We start from the raw sequence: 23,865 nt of genomic DNA on the forward strand, positions 1-23,865 counted from the left end.
TCCATACAATCAGGGCAACTGTTACCACCCACCTTTCGTGTCTACCTCTTTCCTCATAGATTGTAAGCTTGCGAGCAGGGCCCTCATTCCTCTTGGTATCTGTTATGATCTATGTGATTATTGTTATGCTGTAATGTCTATTGTCTGTACAAGTCCCCTCTGAAATGTAAAGTGCTGCGGAATATGTCGGCGTTATTGAAATAAAATGTAATATTATATATATATATACACACACTCACTGGCCACTTTATTAGGTACACCTGTCCAACTGTGTGTTAAGACTTAATTTCTAATCAGCCAATCACATGGCGGCAACTCAGTGCATTTAGGCATGTAGACATGGTCAAGACAATCTCCTGCAGTTCAAACCGAGCATCAGTATGGGGAAGAAAGGTGATTTGAGTGCCTTTGAACGTGGCAGGATTGTTGGTGCCAGAAGGGCTGGTCTGAGAATTTCAGAAACTGCTGATCTACTGGGATTTTCACGCACAACCATCTCTAGGGTTTACAGAGAATGGTCCGAAAAAGAAAAAAAATCCAGTGAGCGGCAGTTCTGTGGCCGGAAATGCCATGTTGATGCCAGAGGTCAGAGGAGAATGGGCAGACTGGTTCGAGCTGATAGAAAGGCAACAGTGACTCAAATTGCCACCCGTTACAACCAAGGTAGGCAGAAGAGCATCTCTGAACGCACAGTGCGTCGAACTTTGAGGCAGATGGGCTACAGCAGCAGAAGACCACACCGGGTACCACTCCTCTCAGCTAAGAACAGGAAACTGAGGCTACAATTTGCACAAGCTCATCGAAATTGGACAGTAGAAGATTGGAAAAACGTTGCCTGGTCTGATGAGTCTCGATTTCTGCTGCAACATTCGGATGGTAGGGTCAGAATTTGGCGTAAACAACATGAAAGCATGGATCCATCCTGCCTTGTATCAACGGTTCAGGCTGGTGGTGGTGGTGTCATGGTGTGGGGAATTTTTTCTGGGCACTCTTTGGGCCCCTTGGTACCAATTGAGCATCGTTGCAACGCCACAGCCTACCTGAGTATTGTTGCTGACCATGTCCATCCCTTTATGACCACAATGTACCCAACATCTGATGGCTACTTTCAGCAGGATAATGCGCCATGTCATAAAGCTCGAATCATCTCAGATTGGTTTCTTGAACATGACAATGAGTTCACTGTACTCAAATGGCCTCCTCAGTCACCAGATCTCAATCCAATAGAGCATCTTTGGGATGTGGTGGAACGGGAGATTCGCATCAGGGATGTGCAGCCGACAAATCTGCGCCAACTGTGTGATGCCATCATGTCAATATGGTCCAAAATCTCTGAGGAATGCTTCCAGCACCTTGTTGAATCTCTGCCACGAAGAATTGAGGCAGTTCTGAAGGCAAAAGGGGGTCCAACCCCTTACTAGCATGGTGTACCTAATAAAGTGGCCAGTGAGTGTATATATATACACACACACACACACACACACACACACACACACACACACACACACACACACACACAGAGAGCTCAGCATTCAGAGCAGTGCTACGGCTGCTGCAGATAAAAGCGATTAAAGCAGCCCAGTAAGTGAACATCACTGGAGCCAGGGCCTCTTCCCCAATATCATGCTGCTCTCAGATGGAGTAGCAAAAGCCTGGTGACAGATTCCCTTTAAAAAAAAATTTTGAATTTCTTTTAAGGGAAGTAGAGTGACCAAAAATCAGCAATTCTGGTATTTCAGTTTTTGTGCTGGGATAAGGTGTTATCTGAGCATGCTCGGGTGCTAACTGAATGACTTCGGAGTCCTCGAAAAATACATTTGAGTCCCCGCTGTGTTTACTGCACAAATGTTTTTTCGGACAAATACATTTTGGCTTCAGAAGGCCTTTGTCGTCCTGCAATGCGGTCACACTAGTAATTGTGCCAATCTAAATGGTTATCAGCACCCATCTGAGCTTAGCTCTGGCTGCTGCAGATGTCGGCTAAGTAACACAGGCGACACCTGCCTTGCATGTAGCAGGCTCAGCTCCTGAGCCATCTCCATACAGCCTTTAGTGATCTGAGCCAAAAATATACGTCACTGGTAGTTAGTGTGGTATAAAAACAATTTAACCCCTGAGATTTACTAGAGGTTAAAATCAGAGTGCGCTGCCCCTTCATAGAGTGCGGGACTCCTTTCAGAGTCTGACCTTATGCTGAATGTCACTTGTTCAGTGACTGCAGCTTTTGCCATGGTTTTCATATTTTCTTGGAGAACAATCCCGGACATGTCCTTGTCACTGGCCACCAAAATATATGATGAGAACAGCAAACAAGGCAGGTACAATATAGAAGCTGTCATTTATACTGTACACACTGTAACTATTGACTCCATCAGTAGTGTGAACATACACAGAAAAGGATCTCCGGGATACGGACAGCAATGGAAAGTCTGGACACTGAACTGCAATAAGAAAACTGCAGAACATTACTTGTAGGATTAATCTGCCCTAAAATTAAAAAAATGCCCAGTACAGAAAAACTCAACAGCTATACATCATCTGATATAGCAAAAATATATTGCTATACATGTTAGTAGTTATTTCTACTTAATAAAACTGTACAAAGAATCAGTCTCCAATTTTTATTCTTTTTTTATGACCCCCTAATATGCAGATTGCAGCCTAAGATTCAGATTTCTCTCTTGTGGTAGTGTCTGTCCTTATAATGCAGGCTAGACATGATGTCTGTGTGTATCCATGGTGCTTCATTGCCTATATATCAGCACAACTTCTATCCTGAACTTATTCTCTCTTCACCTGCTTTCCACCTTACCTGCAGCCTGTTTTCTCTGCCCTCCCCGAGACTGTTCATGCTTTCTCCCCTCTCCACTGGATGCCTGAGAACAATCAGTCACCTTTCCTCTCACTGCTTATGGAGGGCTTTGTGCACAGTTCTTTAGAGAAGAGTGGGAGAATAGAGAAAGCTGTCAGAACTGAGCAGAAGTTCTGATGAATTTGTATCAGATCTTTTTTTGCAAATACACGGAGCTAGATCAAGGACTTACAAACATTAAACTCTCTGCAGCAGTAGCAATATGCTAGGTTTTTTTTTTTTAAATGAAGACTTTGCCTAGATATGTCTACTTTTGGATTTTTTTTTTTTACTCTGAAAACTATTGCCCCTCGTCTAAAATCTGTCAGATCTTATATGTATAATTTTTCATCGGATTACCACAGCTGGATATTGATGGTCAAACAGATTTCATGAATATTATCAATTAGGGAAGGTCCGTCTATATAACTTGATTGTCCAGTTTGCAGCTGGACACCCAATTACCTCATTTATTGCCAACTCAAAAATACAAAATTACTGCCCGTCCCGGGGCGGTTGCCAGAGGACGTTACTGGTCCTGCTACACTCAATCCTTAATGAATGGCTTTAAATGCCAAATCTTGTGCTTTCCAATGCAATCCTATAGGACATGCCTGCGTAGTACGATGCTGTGTACGACGGTATAACGTACAACCTCTAGAGTATCGGGGAGGTGTCAGAGGTTAGATAAAATGACAGTGATAATATAAAAAGGGCGTTCAATCACTCAGCCCCCTAAAAAGGCAGAAAGCACTAACTGGTACAGGGGATTTTTTTTGCAATTGGGTTTTATTAAAAATTTTGCATTGTTTACCTTCTATATAGCTTCTGTGTTACTGGTTGCAGAATGAGCTACCTGAGGATCCATCAGTGAGCTAGTTCTGAATGTTTGTTTGTTTTTTCTTTTATCTTCCTTCTAAGTTTTCCTCAACATAATATGGCCACAAAATTGACGCAACCTTCCTATGGTCCAATAATTAGCTGAGAGGAGCTCAGAAGAAGGAAGATTAGGGTTGTAAACTCTCATAATCCAAGTTACTTCATTCTGCAAGCAGAAGGGTACAATATAAATCCATATCTGATTTTTTTTTTTGGGGGGGTGGGGACTTTTTATGCATTTTTTCCCACTGTAACTGGGGCTTACTTATGTGACTCAGTTACAGAGAGAACAGCCCAATGGAGTGACACAAGTGAATGGCAGAGCTGATCTGGGCCTGCTAGGACATAGTAGCTCTGCTATGCTGGACAGACACTCTGCAATTATAAGCAAGCTCGGTCACAAACAAGCATCAGCATTGCCATGCTTCTACTGCATAGCGCTCACTAAACTGCAACAGGAGGAGACAGAAGCGGTAATAAACTACTTCAGTCTTCTCCCCAGAATCCACGCTGGTGACCTGACCCGCTACTGCTAGCTTTAACCGAGTGATAAACATTTACAGTGGAGCACGGTTAAAGCACCATAATTTTATGGCACTTAGATCATAATTAGGTTAAGTAAAACAATTGGCTACAGAAGAGGACCCCACCCAATATATGGACCCTTTGCAGTCCAAAAGCTCATCATAATGCACAATTGTCAATAGCTTAGACATCTATGGTTACGACCACTCATATAGTGACAGTTGTTAGCTGGTGTAACCATGAATACCTAAGCTACCGCAATGCCCTGCACATGGGGTAAGCAAGATAGCTAATCAGAAGAACTATACTACATTTCTATTTAGATGTATTTGCTACTATTATTATACCTACTACATATTGGGACAGGATCATGCAGGTAGGAATACTCCTTCAATGATATTGATTATTCTGGGGAAAAATATATATGTACACACACATACAATTATCGACTGCACATAGTATCACATGGTTCGGGGCAGAGGGGAGATTGTTCAGCAGTTACGTAATCCTCTCTCTCCAGTACATGCAGCTGCTCTCTAAACACTGGGGCATCTGTTATAATGAGAGTCATAAATACCTGCACCATTGGATTAACTGATTGTTTGGTAACACCTCCCTGATAAGCTGCCATATGGATCACACGTAGGTATGGTGCAGACCTGTGCAGACATTACCGCAGCCCTCGGTGCATGGGATTTATTCACTTGTTTGCATTGGATTTACGCAGTTCGGATCCTGATTTACCTACAGGGAGGAAGCGTTGTGATTTACCTTTAAACTGCTTTTCATAAATTTGGATGCGCTACAGACGGGGCCTGGAGCATTCAGCAGAGCGCGTCATCAATGCAAAAAGCACTACTTTAGGGTTAATTACGAGGTGGTGATTTTCTTTAGTTCATGTTAAGCTCACATAAGCCATGACTATTACTTCTAAATAATGAGGTCAGGACATGACATAAGGACTCATTACCTGGAATGAAAGCTACTTTTCAGTCTTTTCAGGATCATATCTCCATCAATAAACAAAACACATTTAAATTGATTTATGTGGGAACTCTTTAAAGGGAATCTGTCACCAGGTTTTTGCCACCTAATCTGAGAGCAGCATAATGTAGAGACAGAGACCCTGATTCCAGTGATGTGTAACTTATTGGGCTGCTTCCTGTAGTTTTGATAAAATCACAAATTTTCTTTTCAGCATGATATTGACACTAGAAGACTAGTAAACCTGCTGCCATGCAGTGCTCGATATTCATGGGCTCTGTATAACCCCACCACTGATCGGCAGCTTTCTGTGTACACTGTGCACAGGCAAAAAGCTGCCAATCAGTGAAGTGGGCGGAGTTATACAGTACTCAGCATTCAGAGAATTGCTAGATCTGCAGCAGAAAAAAAACAGTTATTTTTTTCAAAACTGCAGTGAGCAGCCCAGTAAGTGATACATCAATGGAATTGGGGTCTCTGCCTCAACATCATACTGCTCTCAAATGGGGTAGTAAAATCCAGGTAATAGACTCCCTTTAAGGGGCAAGGTAAATGAAAAACAATCTCTTTAAAAAAAAAAATTAAATAGTGTATATAACCCTCTGTTCTAGCGTTGTGTCCCCAACGCTTCTTGCTGAAATTATTTGGTTTGCATTGGCTGCAGAGATCACAGCCTTCATAGTGTAGAAGAAATCTGCAAACAATCACTGAGCTCAGCGGTACGAGGTGTATAAAGCAGCGAAGGCCAGAGATTGGATGCAGATGCCACACCCCCAATAGTGACTGGCTGCAGATCTCTTGTGCGCTATCGGCTCAGCGGCACTTGCCATATACCACTCAGGAAAGTGATTGGGTGCAAACATCACATGGGGTATATGGGCTGTGATGTCTGCATCCAATTAGACATCTAGTTTGACAGTCATAACTCAAGCAGCCGTGACGACTCGTGCAGCACGCCGAAGACACTCCGTTAGCACTCGAGCATGCTCAGATAACACCTTATCCCATCACGCTCGCTCATCACTAATAGAAATAGCCTTTTTACACAATGGTAATGTAGCCATTACCGTGACATACATTGGGGGTCTATGTAGGAGCAAAACTTTAAATGTGAATAGAGCCTTAGAAAATTATAAAACTACTCGCACCAGCACTCTCTTATGGGACCCATCAGATGTGCAGACCCCAATTTTCCAAGACTGGTTAGAAGGATTTTCCATTGTCAGCAGAGGGAGTCATGTTGTATTGCAGTGGTTACCAAATGTAATAAAGTCATGGCAATTTTTTTTCATAAACCCCATTAAGTTCAACCTCACACACAGTTAAAATAATAATGCCAGCTAGTGCCTAAATAATACCGCAGTCCACTTTATGGTGCTGGTTTTATACCAGAACACGACTGCCATAGAGGACACAAATACTACGATACGGGCACCAAAAAAATACTGCAAAATACCGCCACGTATTACTGTAATGATAAAGTAAGCACTGACAGTGTCACACCGGATAGGCAAAGGCCCCCGAGTAACAGGGATTCTTGGAGACCACTGTTCAGCTACAAGCAAAAATAACTGAACGTAGTAAACAAATTTACTTTTGCTTCTATGTAATATTAATTTGGTTAACTTGATTAATGAACAATAAAATGAGAGTTTTTCCTGCACTGCTAATTAGCACTTCTTCATAGGGGCCTACCGGTGGATTCCCCGTTCTCCAGTTGGCCAGTCCGAGCCTGGGTACTGTGTCATACAGTGATAAAATGCTGTGACTGTCACTTGGAGCGGATAATGAAGAGGGATCAGTATTTGTAGAGACATCACCTATTTACTGATTGCGGGGTCCGACTTCTGGGATCCGCACTGATCGGCAGAATGAGGAATTTATCTCTCTGATGGTGAACTTTTATTCCTGATACAAAATGGAGAGGCCGGTAGGACGCCCAAACACTGCTCCATTCCTCCTCTATGGGGTTATTCGAAAAAGTGCAGCACTCGGCAGCCCCATAGGGAAGGAATAGCTTAGTTACTCACCGATAACGGTGTTTCTCGGAACCCATGACAGCACCACGGAGAGAGGGGGTCCGCCCATCAAGGACAGGAACCTCCAGACAAAAGAGCGGCACCTCTCCTCCGCCCCCAGTTGGTTACAGAGCATCAGAGGGTCTCCCGGTTAGTTAACAACAAAAGTATATACATAACATTATAATTTGTCTACTTATAGAGAAGTCTCGTGTCTAAGAACACACTCTACACATATTAAATCGTGCTCACCGCACACGTGAAAAAAGGGGGGGGAATTAAGCGGGTGCTGTCATGGGTTCCGAGAAACACCGTTATCGGTGAGTAACTAAGCTATTCTCCCTCACCCATGACAGCACCACGGAGAGAATTTCAGAGATTGGTAGCTTAGGGAGGGACCACCGCCTGAAGGACCCTTCTCCCGAAGGTCAGGTCAGACGCAGAGGCTAGATCTAGGCGATAGTGTTTGAAAAAGGTAGAAGGTGTTGACCAGGTGGCCGCCTTACAGATCTGTTCTATTGATACCTCTGATCTTTCCGCCCATGAGGTCGCCATTGCTCTCGTAGAGTGGGCTTTTAGACTCTCCGGGATGGTATTCCCGCTGCATGAGTATGCCAGGGCAATCGCATCCCTTATCCATCTTGCCAGGGTACTTTTGGACGCCCCGAGCCCCTTACGAGGTCCCTGGAAACACACAAAGAGAGATCCTTCCTTCCTACATCCCTTGGTGGCCTCTAGGTAGTGCACAAAGCACCTCTTCACATCTAATGTGTGAAATTTCTCCTCTCCTCTATTCGTAGGGTTTGGGCAGAAGGAAGGAAGGACTACCTCCTGTGATCTATGGAAGTGTGTTGCTACCTTGGGCAAATATGCAGGGTCAGGTTTCAATATAATTCTATCCTCCATAATTTTAATGAATGGGGGTAATGCCAATAAGGCTTGTATGTCACTCACTCTGCGAGCCGATGTTAGGGCCACTAGCAGTATCGTTTTTAATGATAGGGTCTTTAGTGGAGCTGACTGAATAGGCTCGAATGGGGGTCCTGTTAGGGCTGACAACTCTAAGTTCAGATCCCATGATGGTACTTTCTGGGTAGCTATTGGTCTAGACCTGGCTGCAGCCCTCATAAACCGTGATACCCAAGGGTCGCTCGCCACCTCCTGATTATAGAGGGCGCCTAGGGCCGCTACCTGTACCCTCAGTGTGTTAGTCGCTAGTCCCTGTTCTAACCCCCTTTGGAGGAATTCCAGGATTTTATCCATTTGTATTCCATCCTGAACCTTTGCCCCCGAACTGGATAGGAATTTCCTCCAGGTTCTACCAAAGGCTTTGATTGTAATTGGTTTTCTACTTTTTTGTAACGTGGAAATTAGATTTTCTGAAAATCCTTTCCCCCTCAGCAGTGACCTTTCAAATTCCATGCTGTTAAATGGAGGTTCACTGCTTGGGGGTGTAGCACAGGACCCTGCGATAGAAGGTCGGGGAGATCTGGTAGAACCCAGGGGTCGGTTACTGACATTCTGAGCCATGAAAACCATGTTCTTTTTGGCCAGAAAGGGGCTATAAGTATTACCCGAGCCCCCTCTTCCCTGACTTTCCTTATCACCGCCGGGAGGAGAATGGTTGGTGGGAAGGCATACAGTAGTCCCCGTGTCCATGGGAGCATAAATGCGTCCAGGGTCTGAGGATTCCCCTTGGGATTTAGAGAACAGAATGCTTCCACTTTTTTGTTTTTGTGGTCTGCAAATAAGTCTATGTCTGGGGTTCCCCACATTTCCACAATCTTCTGAAAAACGGACTGATTTAGAGCCCACTCCCCTTGATGTAGTTGGGTACGGCTCAGAAAGTCTGCTGTCTGGTTCTCTACTCCCCGTATGTGTAGCGCCGATAGGGACAGTAAGTTTTCCCTCGGCTAACCTGAATATCTCGGAGGATGCCTCCATTAGCGTTCTGGACCTGGTTCCCCCCTGGTGGTTTATATAGGCCACTGTTACTCGGTTGTCCGAGAATATCCGGACATGATGGCCCATTAATGCTGGCAAAAAGTGACTCAAGGCATAATTTACTGCTAGCAGTTCTTTTTGATTCGAGGAGGCTTTTAGTTCTTGACTTCTCCATCCCCCTTGAGCCACACGGATGCCCATGTGTGCTCCCCATCCCACAGGGCTGGCGTCGGTGGTAATTACATGTGTGATCTTGGCCTCCCAGGGGATCCCTTTGGACAAGTTGTTTTTGTCCTCCCACCAGGCTAGGGAATGAATAGTTTTTGAAACTAGCGTAATATGATGTTCCAAGTGGTCTCCTAAGGCCCGCTGGTTGGTCAGGATATCCCACTGCAGATCCCTCATGTGTATTTGTGCCCACTGGACCGCCGGCAAGCATGCAGAGAGGGACCCTAACAGGGACATTGCTCGTCTTAGTGTCATAGAAGGGTTTTGCCTCGCTTTTTGTACCATATGAATAATTCTGTCCTTTTTGTGATCTGGCAAGTAACACACTTGGATGTTTGAATCCAGTGTCAGGCCTAGGAACTCCTGGACTCTCCTTGGTTCCAGCCTTGACTTTTTCAGGTTCAGAAGCCACCCGAGGTTTTTTAGAGTGCTTATCACTCTGTCCATCTGTTCTGTGCATTTCTGGCCTGAGTTGCTCGCCACCAATTTCGTAAAGACCCGTGGAGCCACTGAGATCCCAAATGGCAGGGCCTTGTATTGGAATTCTCTTATTTCTCCTGCTATCGAGACTGCTAGCCTGAGGTATTGCCTGGATTCTTTGTGAATGGGGACATGGTAGTAGGCATCGCTGTGGTCTAAGACCACCATAAAGCATTGCGGAAAGAGAATTTTGATGGTCGATTTGATCGATTCCATCTTGAATTTTTCGTTCTTGATATAGCAATTCAGTCTTTTTAAATTTATGATGGTGCGGAAGGTGCCGTCTGGTTTGGTTACCAGGAAGAGAGGCGAGTAGAACCCCCTGCCTCTCTCCTGTGGGGGAACCTCCTGTAGGACTTTTTTTGTCCAACATACTCAGGACCTCCTTTTCGAGGGCGTCCTGTTCGTTTTTTGACGACCTTATCGGGGTAATTATATATTTTTGCGGCGGGAGAGAATAAAAGTTTATCCTTAATCCTGATCTTACAAGATTTATCAGCCAGGGATTGTTGTATAATTTCTCCCAAGCTGGGAGGAAAAAACTTAGTCTCCCTCCCACCCTGGGCCCACAGTCACTTGGCGGGTTTTTTATCCCGGGACGAGTTACCGAAGATGAACCCCCTGTCCCTTCTTCTGTCTTCACATTTTTGGTCTCTCGGGGGTCTCCTCTGAAAGAACTTTTTGTTCCGAAAGGACCGTTTAAAGCCTGTGGCGCTCACTGGTCCTAGGTTTGGGAAGCCTTTCTTTTTGTCGCCTGCCTTTTCGAGGATGTCATCCAAGGTTTCCCCGAAGAGGAATTTTCCTTCACAGGGAATGGCGCATAACTTCATTTTTGTCTGGAGATCCCCAGGCCAACATTTTAACCATAAAGCTCTTCTAGCTGCATTCGACAAGGCTGCCGTTTTAGATGACAATCTTATCGAATCAGCCGAAGAGTCGGCAGGAAGGCTGCCGACCCTCTTATCATTGGCATGGATTCCAGGATTTTATCTCTGGGAACCCCTTCCTTCTACTTCCGGGGCAGCGCCATCTTGGTACACCTCTGTACCCGGTGCTGCCCCTATACCGGCGTCCCCCGGCCCCTACTCCTCCCGGAGCGGCGGCCCGGTCCTCCCCGCCCGCTCACCCTGGACAGCCCCTCAGCTGCAGCGGTGGCGGCTTCGGCAACCGACCCCGCCGCGACAGGGGCCTCCCCGCTGTCTGACCGTGGACGGGACGGTCCCGGATCTTCACCTTCCGGTAAGCGCTGAGCTCCTGCTGCCGTGGTTCACCCGTCAAGGATAGGAACCCAACTGGGGGCGGAGGAGAGGTGCCGCTCTTTTGTCTGTAGGTTCCTGTCCTTGATGGGCGGACCCCCTCTCTCCGTGGTGCTGTCATGGGTGAGGGAGAATGGAGCAACGGCCGAGCAAATGCCTTTCCTCTCCATTCCACGGGGTCATTCAGAGGTCCGTGTAAATCGGTCCAGACACGGACAGCTAATGTATGGACCAACCTAAGCATGACAGCCTCATAGTCAGGAGACCTGCGACCAGTCCAGGCATTGTGATCTGATCTTGGACAAATGGGCACAGATGTCTAAATGAGCCCTAATGGGGATAAAAGTTCCCCACTGTACTGATCGGTGCAGCGCACAGAGGTTGGATCTCTACCAATCACACCGGTGAAAAGTTATTTTCACCAGACAACCATTTCATTTTATGTATCTTGTGGGTAACTTGTGAAAGTGACTAAAAGCCCGGTGAGCGGAGGGGACTTGTGAATGGAGGGACACCCCCCAAAAAAAAAAAAAAAAAAATTCAAATTTCCTTTATGAACTGAAATGACCCTTGAATAGATACACACACACACACACACACACACACACACACAGAATAAATGGTCACCAATCCATCGCCAAATCTGGAAATTCCAACTATTTGTTTCTAAAGCGGGTCACATTCATCAGATGGCTGCAGAAGAAACCGCAATCTCCCCAACTCCGCAATACACATGATCGTTCAGCCAAGGGTTCATGCGTTTCCAACGGGGAGAGAGGAGAAACAGTCTGCAAGTCACGTCTGGTAATGGCTTCCCCAGCATCATCCGTCAGGAGAACCCCACTCACATTCGATGGTCGGGCAGTCCTACTGAAATTGCCAAATTCGTCTGACTTTCGGCTAAGGTGTATGGGGGCCTTCACAAAGAGTAGCAACATACTTGCACTATTAAGGATCACGAAGATACACTCAGATTCACCTTTACATGTACATTTGGCTTTTCCACCTAGTAGTCCAGAATATTTGATAGTCTGACTAAATGCTGTAAATCACGTCAATAATTTTACCCTGTACACATCTCTACATCTGCCCTGCGCACACGTATATACTCTCCGCCACCACATACAGTAGTCGTACGCGTCCAGGGGGGCCGTCACATGATCTTAATACCTCCTCTTGACAACATTAACGGTAATGGAGAACAACAAGGGGATTAAAGCCGGAGTCATTCATCAGCTTTACATGTCATAGAGTCTTAGAAGTCAGCAGGCAATGTACTTACCCATTCAAGATCTAAAGCCTGTTGACAAAATGCTGTAATCGCTTAACTCTCCTTTGGCCGAGGTTACCTGAGGTGCACCATAAAAAAATTAAACAAAAAAATAAAATTACAGCTACAACTTGAAAAAGTACTTAAAAAGGAGAAAAACTTTTTCAAAAGACTTATTTTTGAGTCTATTTTTTTCTCTTTTTATTGTAATGTGGCTCATCTTAACACAGCTGTACTTCATTTATCAGGAGTCACCAGAGCTTGTTTGATCAATATTAGTACATCTACCAAACTATTCAATGCTTTCCAGAATGTATGGTAATATCCTGCTACAATCTAGGCAGGATTCAGGGTGCCGCAATAAGCAGCTTGCAACGTTACTAACAAGGCTGCATGCAAAACTGTCTGTACATCTACCTTCTGACATATCAGTACTTAGCCCTCTACAAATCGCTATAACTAACAGCTCTTTTAAGTGCCCCTTTACTCTCCATAAGTGTTTCTTGGCTTCACTCGTGAGAGAACATGTCAGGACACAGATTTTAAGGTCAATACCATCTCTACCAAACAAAGATCAAAGAGGCACGATGTTCTAACAAGTGACGTTATCTACTCATGTGCCACGTCATGTAAGAACCGGTTGCGCTGATGAACACCCAAAAGAAAAGTAAAGCATGCATGATGTAGAGCTGAATTCGCATTTCTGACCCACCTATAGAATAACAGAGAGGACCAAAAAACGCTCAGGAGGCAGAAGCGATGAGCTCCTGCATGGGAGCTCACAGATCGGATCCATAGAAAGTCTTTGTACCTCTATACAGAGTGATGATGAATACTTTCCTGTGTACTCAAGAGTCACCAGAGCTTGAGGTGATCAATAATAGTACCTTACCCAAAATATTCAATGTTTTTTAAAATCTAAGACAGCACCCTGGATCTGCTGAAACATAGGCAGGATATAGGCTGCAGTAATCAGCAGCTTGCATTGTAACAACAGGGCTGCATGCAAATTGCCTGTGTTCTGAGCTCATCGATTCCAGCCGCAGACATTGTGTCGCAAAGCAGTTCTTGGCACAACTGGTGACTGTGGAGAGATGTGGGGGGGGGGGATGTCACAGGATCCAGACTCCCCCTCAGTGATCCACTGCTCTTATTGGGATGGGACTAGGTAATATATAAAAGAATAAAGCAATAGGCGTCCTTTAGGTCTTTGTTTTATAATAGGCTTCGTTCCCATCTGCACTGTTATTTCTGTATTTCTTTCCGTGAAAGCTCATTCTCATGACCGCATATTCAGCCAGAGTGCTGTCCGCAAAACTTAACTGACAACACTGGGACCAATGTTATTTAATGGGGGCAGTGCAGATGAGGGGGGTTTTTTACTGGATGAATCTGGGTACGAAGAAGAAAAAAAAAAAATAAATAAATCACAGCGTGCATGAGTTTCTTCCATAAATCGGATGAGACTCGCCCATTCAAGTCTATGAGGGCACCAATAAACAAAAAAAAAAATTGGATGCCATACGGAGCCACAGTCCAGCGTCTGACTTTTATGGAGACTTCACAATTCTGTAACCTAGGAAACTGTAAATGGTCCTGTAAACGATGTTGGAAAAAAAAAAGATATACATGGACTGCACAGAGGGCGAGTGAGACAAAAAATTGTCCGAATTTTCTGGATAAAACACTGACGATTACCATATTTTTATGCGCTAGTGTGAACCGGGACTGATAAAAACAGAGATGTAAAAACAATTGAAGCCGTTATTAAGGGTCCGTCTGGTTTCAGTCATAGCGTCCAGCATTTTACAAGACAATTGTGCAGCATTTTTGGACGGATCTACAACGGAGGCTCCAAATGAATGGAAAACTATACTATTCCTTTCTTCTCAAAAAAAAAAAAAAAAAAATGCCATGAGAGAGAAAAAGAAAAAAAAAAGCACTTGGATGACACATGGATCTCATTGTTTAATATATGACTCAGATAAAAGGGCGCAGTCGTATGGCCATAAAAATCGGACCGCCGTGCTCGGACTGGCCGGCAGCTGTCCCGACCCAAGTGTGACGGCTTCATGTATTTCTATGCGGCTGTCGCGCTCAGGTTGGTAGAGCCGTCGGCCAGTCCGAGCACAGCAGTCCGATTTCTACAGCCGTAGACTGCGCCCTTTTAACTCATTAACCCTATAATTGTCCACAGCTTACATCCCCACATCACCCAGGCAGACGTAATGACTGGTGCGCCTCTCCCTGCACCAGGCCCTTACCTTGCTCCAGTCCTGAAGAGGCGCACACTATTTTTCACAGTTGTTTTTACAAAGTTTTGTCTATTTAATAACATCTACAGTATTTTGACTAAAAAGTAAATATCGCTTACATTAATCATGTAGATGCGTTGTCAGGGAACGATCAAAGGGGGCCGCCACTGCCGAGACCCCCACTAAACACGTTTCAAACTATGTTGTTGGATTACAAAGGATATCCAATAAATATCACGTATTTCACAACGGTTGAAAATGTGACTAGTGCACCTGTACAGCACATGTAAAATATCTGTATGGATCAATGATCAAGTGCAAAAAAAAACCAAAAAAAAAAAAAAAACCAATATTTTTCAGAAGAAACTTATTTCAAATGTAACAAAACTTTTAAATAATTTCTGACATGCTTCCGCAGGGACTGGAACATACACTCGGTTAGGACCCGAGCATGCTCAGATAACACCTTATACCAGCACGTTTGCTCATCACTAGTGATCCTGCACTTCTGCTAAAGTAGTTGGGTTTTCCAGTCTGTCCCCCCTAAAATCTGAAAGGCAGGAATATTATATTTAAAAAAACTTAAAAAAAATAAAAAATAAAATCTGACTGAGGAACTTCTAAAAGATTTAAAATACTTGGCTAGTGAAGGATTTCCAGAACTTGGCACTTTATTTTATTGTTACTTTAGGAGGAAATGTTTGTTCATGTTTAAGGTGAAGATTTAAGGCGATTACAGACACACAATGGAAAAGAGACAGACCCCAGAATAATCAATGGGGCCCCTCTGCTTCCATCAGATATGTTTTTGACAAATTCTGGACTGTCTGTTCCTAAAATTGGAACTGATGAGGTCACAGTGCGAGTGTGGAGCGTGCCTAAGAGGGCGATGACAATCACACTGGGTGTAATAATATGAGACTAGCGCCATGCAATGCCCCTAAGACTGGCGCTGGGATCTCACAGATCACCGAGTCACACGTGAGCGCCATCTCCAGACACTTTACTGGAATACGTTATGACACTCAGAGTCGGAATCCAGTGCACACGGCAACAACGAAAGAGACGGTTACATGGAGGGTCCGCAGTCACACATACCCCACAGGGGATAGGATCAAGAAATGGCGCGGGTTATCTGCTTTGGATAAGTATTTGCTCTGGGTGAAAGCTGCAGCAATTCTGCATCATAATCCGCAGATAAGGGAACATCTGTGACACTGATATTTGGCAGAAAGAACGGCGACGCGCGTAGCACTATTCCTCCCAACAAGCATGATGGCAGACCCCATTATAGGTCAGTCGGGGTCAGTGGGGTCCAGAGTGCCACTGATCCTGCAGGGTCTCTTACTCTCCTTTAAAACCAGGACGCAATGGGGCAAAGGAAGAAAACATGTGGATTCTGCAGCCAGTACACCTTGCAGGAGCCCCCCAAACCATGCGCCCACCCTTGGTGCACATATAACAGGAAAGCCAACAGATCCCAACTCCAGTCACTGGGGTATCAGTCATAATTCATTTAGATCTGAAGCTTCTCCCCCAGTCACCTGCACAGAGCCCCCCCAATACAATGAGCCCCCCGTGCACTCACCTGAGCGCTGCACCTGCTGCTGTTACCAGACCTGCTCCCGGATCCAGCAAGTGCACACAGAGGGCGTGGCCTCAGGACGGGGCGGTGACAGCGGCCCCGCCCACATGCTCGGGTGTTGTTAACCCGTGCAGTGCTGGATCATTCTAGACCGGGCGCTTGGAGGAAGCGATTATCCCCGCTCAGTGAAAGTTGTGCGGCGGTTCTGTGACACTGTACAAGTCACAGGAAGAACAGACTGCAGCTGGTGACACGAAGGGAGGAGAGGTCTGTGTCTCCGCCATGTGACAGGTGCATAGAATGTCTCCCACTAGTCGCCACTTGGAAAACTTCTCCTGACTGGTCTCAAAAATGTTTTTGTTGATAGAAAGTGAGGACATTGCTGGCAATGGTCACTGTCTGTAATAACGAGGGCGCAATGTCATTAGAGATGGAGCAGAGTCACAACAATGAGAATTGCACCCAAGAAAGCTGCTCAACCCTCGTCCATTATGGTCCTCTACTTACTCCTTATCTCACAGTCCATCGCTTGTCGGTACTGGCGATGGCGCAACAACAGTCCGATGGGCCCTACTGCCAAATTTGGACCTGTGCCCCCACCTGCATGTTGGTCAGATGTGTGGGCCCTTGTAGCACTCTGTAAAGACACGCATGTACTCCCTCCCAGAATGTAATAATGGCCCCATCCTGGTATATATATTCCATCCTGGCCCCTTCCTGGTATAATGTCCCCCAGCCTGTTCTCTTTCCAGTGATATTCCTCATTCTGGGACCCTTCAATTAATGTCCCCCATCCTAGTATATGTATTCCATCCTGGCCCCTTCCTAGTACAATATCCCACACCCTGTTCTCTTTCCAGTAATATTCCTCATCCTGAGACCCTGCAATTAATAATGTCCCCCATCCTAGTATATGTATTCCATCCTGGCCCTTCCTGGTATAATGTCCCCCATCCTGGTATAATGTATTCCATCCTAGCCCCTTCCTAGTATAATGTAATCCATCCTGGCCCCTTCCTGGTATAATGTCCCCCACCCTGTTCTCCTCCCAGTGATATTCCTCATCCTGGGACCCTTCAATTAATAATGTCCCCTATACTAGTATATGTATTCCATCCTGGCCCTTCCTGGTATAATGTCCCCCATCCTGGTATAATGTATTCCATCCTAGCCCCTTCCTAGTATAATGTCCCCCATCCTGGCCCCTTCCTGGTATAATGTCCCCCATCCTGTCTTCTTTCCAGTGATATTCGTCATCCTGGGACCCTTCAATTAATAATGTCCCCCATCCTTGTATAATGTATTCCATCCTGGCCCCTTCCTGGTATAATGTCCCCCATCCTGTTTTCCTTCCAGTAATAATGTCTCCCATCCTATCGTCTTTCCAGTGATATTCCTCATCCTGGGACCCTTCAATTAATAATGTCCCCCATCCTTGTATAATGTATTCCATTCTGGCCCCTTCCTGGTATAATGTCCCCCTTCCTGTTTTCCTTCCAGTAATAATGTCCCCCATCCTGATATAACGTCCTCTCTCCTGGCGCATCCTGTAATGATGTTCCCCATTCTGCCGCTGTACTTCACCACATTTTTTTTTGTTAAAGATTCTTCTCACCTTCCTTCACTCCCATGACACAAGGCGTATTCTTCTACAGCTGGCGCAGATTCCGGCAGCTGACATTGGCATGGCTGCTATGGGCAACGCATGATGGAACTGCCACACGCCACCTGTGACTGGCATGCTGCCGTCCTCTGACTGGCCGTTGGCTTGTATTCTGGTGCAGGGAGCTGGTGGGTCTCTGCACCATATACATTTCAACGGAATGCGCTTCCTTGGACGCACATCAAGCTGAAGTAGAAGCTGGCGGGACTCCCTCTCGCACATTCCCTCCCATGGTCGCAACCTCTGCTATCCTGATTGATACACCCCTGGCTATTGAGTTTGGAATCCCTTTAAAAAAAATCTTGGTCCTCAGTCACAGTTTGTTCTAAAATTGTTAACTCACCATCCCCAGGTCCAGCACTGATTCACCACCACTGCTCCCAGTGTCCGGTATTGAGTGCAACACTGATGGCACGTGGACATGGGTCGCCCTCCCAGGGCTGTGGGGTACTCGGTACCGGGCCGGTCTCTCAGATGGGAATGTCACAGTAGCGGTGACCCGGTCCGTGGCCCTGGACGCCCAAGTAAAAGGGGGATTGAATGGTGGAATGTAGTTGATTAAATGAATAGTTTGTGACGCCACCTGTGGTGTTCGGCAAGGGAGGTGCTAAGCCGACGCTGCATGCAGATCCTCTGGGACTGATGGTATGGCGCAGCAAAGATGTTATGGCTCCCCACAGGTGGAGCTGTAGTCCCAGGGCAGTGTAGATGTAGAGGCAAAGGGAAGGCGTAGGTGAGGCAGTGTCGGGCACCAAGATGTAGCAGTGCCGGGTGTGTTGGCGCAGGAATAAGTGGAGGACACCAGAGCATGTAGTTCCAAAGCTTTACTCACAGTCTGTTGTGCAAACAGGTGCCCGCTTCTGTGCCGTGTCCTCCGGGTCAGGGACTCAGTCAACCTCCAGGCCAGATGGAATACTCCTTTCCCACACTCCGCCAACATGTGCCTTTCTGAACGTCTCCTCTTATAGCGCCTATATATGAAGTACTCCTAGTACTGAGTTACACTGGAGTTCCTCCTGTTCAATGTTCTTATGAACTTTCCTTGTACGGCAGACAGCTTTAGCCTGCTTCGGGGACTCCTTGCTTCCTAGTCCCGGCTCACTTCTCTGATGCTGTTGTGCCCCCAAGTCTGATGTGGGAATAAAGTATTATTAACTTCTACTCCTCCGGTGTCTGCTGCAGGATCATTAGTATCCATACAACCTCGGGGACCGGGCCCCGGCCTTGCTTAGAACTTCTAGGAAGGGTTCTCCTCTAACCCACGTCCTCTGTTCTCCTTTACTCCTCACGTTCCGTACTAATCCTTTCTATGGAACAATCAGGTTTCCTTTCTATGTCTCTTTCCTGTGCCAGCAGACCCAGGTCACTGTGGCCTGCTGCAGCACTTCCTTCATCCATCCATCTCCATGCGCACGCCTGCGTTTAAATTGCATGCGTTCTAAGAGTTAACATGGCTAGAAAGCAGTTAAAACGCATGCGCCTAAAAAACGCAAACACATACAAAATGCATGATGCGTTTTTTGCATGCGTTTCTATTGTGCACAAAATGCAGCGCTGAAAAACGCTAATGTGAAACTAGCCTTACAACCACTAAATGAGCTCAGTGGGAGTAAGGGGGCGCAACATCTACAGGGGCAGAGCTGCTGAGCTCAGTGATTCGCTGACGCTGTAGACGTGACGTCAGTTCCGCAGCCAAGGCCAAATACTGGAAGCGACACCAGAGACACAGCTGCGCCATGGACCAAGATATTTTGTAATCGGGCAATCCATTTAATGCCGGGTTAAGAGGAACATATGAAAAATCGCCTGATTTACATCCAGAAATAAATGCACGATTTTCATCTGTGTGTCTGTTTATTACATCCGTGTGACATCCATTTTTATACATCAAAAGATAATAAAATTCACAAGACCAAGAACAGTTTCCTGTGTTAATAATTACAATGTATTTGTAAATATCAGTAGTTATATGGATGATCCCTATGGTAGACGATTTTCTTTTTTGTGCACCCATTGGCGAGTCTCATCCGAAATACCCAACAAAGTTGGGTATGCTGCGATTTTTTCTCACGTGGACATGAGGACCTTGTGAATAGACTGTCATCTGAACAGTACTAATGAATAATATTGGTCCTCAAGATATCCTATATTGACACATGTCCATATAATACGCTAGTCTGAACACTGTCAGACACAGACAGAAGAGCCCCTGTGCAAGAACAATATATGGGCCCTTTATAGTCCAGTAACTCATATAATGCACAATTCCCCTTGCTTTAGAGGCGGTAGTGGTCCCCATACTCCTGTGCAGACGCCCAACTTGCACCAATGGTACATATGTACACACCAGAGACTGAATGAGTCCTAATGATAAGCTCAAAAGGTCATTGACCTTCTCAGACCACTCACACCCACATACCGCAGACATGACTGACTCAATGTGGGGCTCTGTGTGCTCATCTGCATAGTGGACGGGTGCAGGAGATGCTTGCTACTTCCATGCACTAGTCTGGTCCCTGTGGAAAATCCCCTGTGTGCACCAGCACATAGGATAACATTGGTTCGTGTGTTGTCCGTTGTGCACACGGATCGAAAATATATGGTGCACTACTACGCCCCTCTTTCCTGGGTGGGCGAAGGGTACAGACTGAGGGCAGATTCAGGAGCTAAGGCAAGGTATGTGGCCCTGGCATCTTCACCTCCAGAAGTAACCTAGGGAACAAGGTGCACTAGGGCACCCCCTAGCATTAGGAACAGGTAAGGAGCCGCTGGTCCAGGGACACACAACAACTGAGTCGTGACAGAGGCTGTGTTGAATCCATTTATGGAAAATCATTTTTGGAAAATAAGACAAGTATTGGTCTAAATAAGGACCCATGCCAATCATCATCCTAAACAGGAATGGAAGGCAAAACATTATTGTTGTCAGAAATTGTGGCCACTAGACCCTCTTCTATTTGCAACCTTTGGCTCAGTTAAAAGAACCCAACTGATTGTGGTGCCTCATATGATGGATCAGGTGACCATCCCATCAACCAAATGCCATCAGTGTGGTCAACCCCACTGACCCCTCCAAAGAAACCACTGGTCCACCCTGACCAACCTTCATCGTTACCCTAGTTAGTCCTTAAACCGGGGCACAAAATTCAACCCGAGTCCCTCTCATATCTGAGAAACCCTGATATTCAGCCTGTGGTTATTTAGGCTCAAAGCTACCGATTCCATGTGTGTGAAGCACCAAAATACCTCAATGAAACACATAACATCACAAAAACATGGAATATTGTGGTGTTGGGTGGGTTTTGCTTCTGAAATTCACGGTCTGAGTCCGGCCTGGCCCCAGGTGTCCTAACCCAATCTCAATAAGCATATATGAGGCAGTTGACTGAGTTGAGTTCAGGTCAGGAGGACCCACGGCCATCCACAATCATGGCAGCACGGTGGCTCAATGGTTAGCGCTGAAGCCTTGCAGCGCTGAGGTCCTGGGTTCAAATCCCACCAAGGACAACATCTGCAAGGAGTTTGTATGTTCTCCCCGTGTTTGCGTGGGTTTTCTCCGGGTACTCCGGTTTCCTCCCACATTCTAAAGACATACTGCTAGGGAATTTAGATTGTGAGCCCCATCGGGGACAGTGATGATAATATGTGCACACTGTAAAGCGCTGCGGTGCGGAATATGTTAGCGCTATATAAAGATGGTCCATACTTGGAGCACAAGTGTTGGATGTGTGAAAACAGCCTCAGGTTATGTCCCCACATAGCGTTTTTCATGCAGAATATTCCTGAGAGGAAATGCACGCCCTCTTCCCGGGAAAACACATGCGCTTTTGACGCTTTTGTTAAGCACTTTCGCATGCGTTTTCCTATGCGTTTTTGCAATACAATTGAATGAACATGCCGCTTTTTTTTATGCTTAGCGTTTCCGCAGCGGAAAAAAACGCACCATTAGCACATGAGCGGATTCCATTACGATTACATTGGATGCTTTTCTTAAGCGTTTCCGCAGCAGAAACATACGTCTAAAAGCGCTGCGGAAACGCTTAAAAAACGCAACGTGGGCACACAGCCTTAGGCCATATTCAGGTGTCCACGTTCTTCAAGCATGTGAAAAAAAACTGACAGATTTTTAATCAGTGTTTTGGAGAAGATTTTCATCAGTGTTTGGTCATTGTCCATTTTTTACTATCATTGTTTCATTAGTGATTTTCTTGCATGGAAAAAAAATAAAATCAAAGCTTCTCCTATTCAATACACACAGCTCCATGTGCTTTCCTTGATTTTCTTGGACCCATAGCCGTCTTTAGGCGATTTTGATCATCATACAGTCCACACAAAATAAAACCCAGACATGTGAACAGCATCATACACTATACTGGGTATGATTTCTATCTGTCAAAAACAGACGTCTGAATGAGGCCTTCGTCTGCCAAACCCTCACCCAACTTCGTTTTTCTTATTGTACTCCACCACTTTATATCGCCTCTATAAATCAGTGTTTTTTTTTCGTGGTTTTCTGTAGTGTTCTAGTCAATAAAATACTAACAATAATAGGAACTATATTCTTATATAGGATGCTCCAATTTCAGATCTGGTTGACCCTGAGGTGTGTTACATCTCCACGTTATTTGGTATACTCTTCTCGGAGATGCGGTCACGCAGATATCCGGGTTGTGGTGTGCTAACCTGCTATTTATAGTCAACACGTGAGTGAAGGTAAGCTGGGTATTTTAGGATCTGGGAGGATCCAGGTTTGCATCCATAACATATTACTGATTAGGTAATTATACGGAGCGCGGCCTGCCCTCGCCCACAGCAACTAGTCATTTCCATCTAACGTTCACTTTCACTGCCTATTAAAATAGTGGATTAAAAGGACAGTGAAAATCTCACATATGGGTGATGTCTAAATGTGGTCACGATCAGGCTCGGGGTGTGTTCACAGTCAACATTTCGGCCACTGGAAAAGTTTGTACTATACATCTGCGTGACGTTTGGAGCAGTCACCCACACCCACTGCAGAAATAACCCATTCACATGTATGGGACAGATTTTTCAAGTTGCAAAATTTGCACATATGAGCATAGCCTAAACAGGAGTGGTCTCGTGCTTAAAAAACTTGAGTCAAAAGCCTTATAAAAATCCCTGCGCTCCCCCGATTCTGAGGCTCTTTTTTTGTTTTGCACCAATGTGCACAAAAACAGCAAAAGAAATGTTCACGTGAACGTTTCCCAAAGGGTTACATATGACATTTATTGGACAGATCCTAAAAAACTGAATAGTATTTGTTACTTACGGGGTGTTAGAGAAATGATCCAGTGAAGAGGTATGACATTTTCTTACACTTTTGATTTTGGCGCATTACTAATGTAAAATACTGACCAAATACTGAACATGTGAACGTGGCCCTAGGATGGCTATTGTAAATTTGTGGAGTCTCGAAAGCACACTATGGGCAATGGATGAGCAGAGATTGTACACGCAGAGAGGAGCTTTGCTGGTACTTTAACATGTCACATACCCTGCACGGAGCTTACCAGCTGATCCGTGAGTCAGGAGTCATTATTTTAGTGGAATAAGAGTTTTTTTTTTCCTGGACTCATCACATATAGTTCAGTCTCTCCAAGGCTCGTACAAGCAGGTGGCCATCAGTATTTCAAGAAAAACGGGATACTGAAACTTGGGATTTCCATAATAAAATAAAACTTAGTTTTCTTTACTACAACCCCAATGCCCTGCATTGTGCCCTTAAGACCTCCAACGCGTTTCCAGCATTGCTCCACACCATTTATCATAGAGATGTTCTGCCACTAATTTGTCACCTATATAAAATAAATGCGGAACAATCATGTGTATTGTTTTAATTGTATTCCTGTGTGTATTTGAAAAACATTTTTAATTGTATGAACAACATATGGACAGATATTCAT

The 23,865-nt window shown here is 45.3% G+C and overlaps 1 protein-coding gene across 4 annotated transcripts in view; it reads right to left on the reverse strand.

Moving 5' to 3' along the window:
- The window catches only part of CRACR2B (calcium release activated channel regulator 2B), a 91,523-nt gene extending 75,096 nt beyond the window's left edge, over nt 1–16,427 (reverse strand). For 2 of the 4 annotated variants that reach the window (XM_073554371.1, XM_073554370.1), the window contains exon 1: nt 4,758–4,822. In XM_073554371.1, coding sequence (XP_073410472.1) covers nt 4,758–4,807 — 50 coding nt within the window. In that variant the 5' untranslated portion in view covers nt 4,808–4,822. Of the gene's footprint in view, nt 1–4,757; nt 4,823–12,447; nt 12,515–16,278 lie in introns of those variants that run through there. The other 2 variants (XM_073554372.1, XM_073554373.1) reach the window with 2 other exon arrangements.
- Nucleotides 16,428–23,865: the final 7,438 nt, after the last annotated feature.

This window comes from Dendrobates tinctorius, unplaced genomic scaffold, assembly GCF_039654945.1.
Source record: "Dendrobates tinctorius isolate UK_male_01 unplaced genomic scaffold, ASM3965494v1 ptg000211l, whole genome shotgun sequence".
In the NCBI taxonomy this organism is placed as follows: Eukaryota; Metazoa; Chordata; class Amphibia; order Anura; family Dendrobatidae; genus Dendrobates; species Dendrobates tinctorius.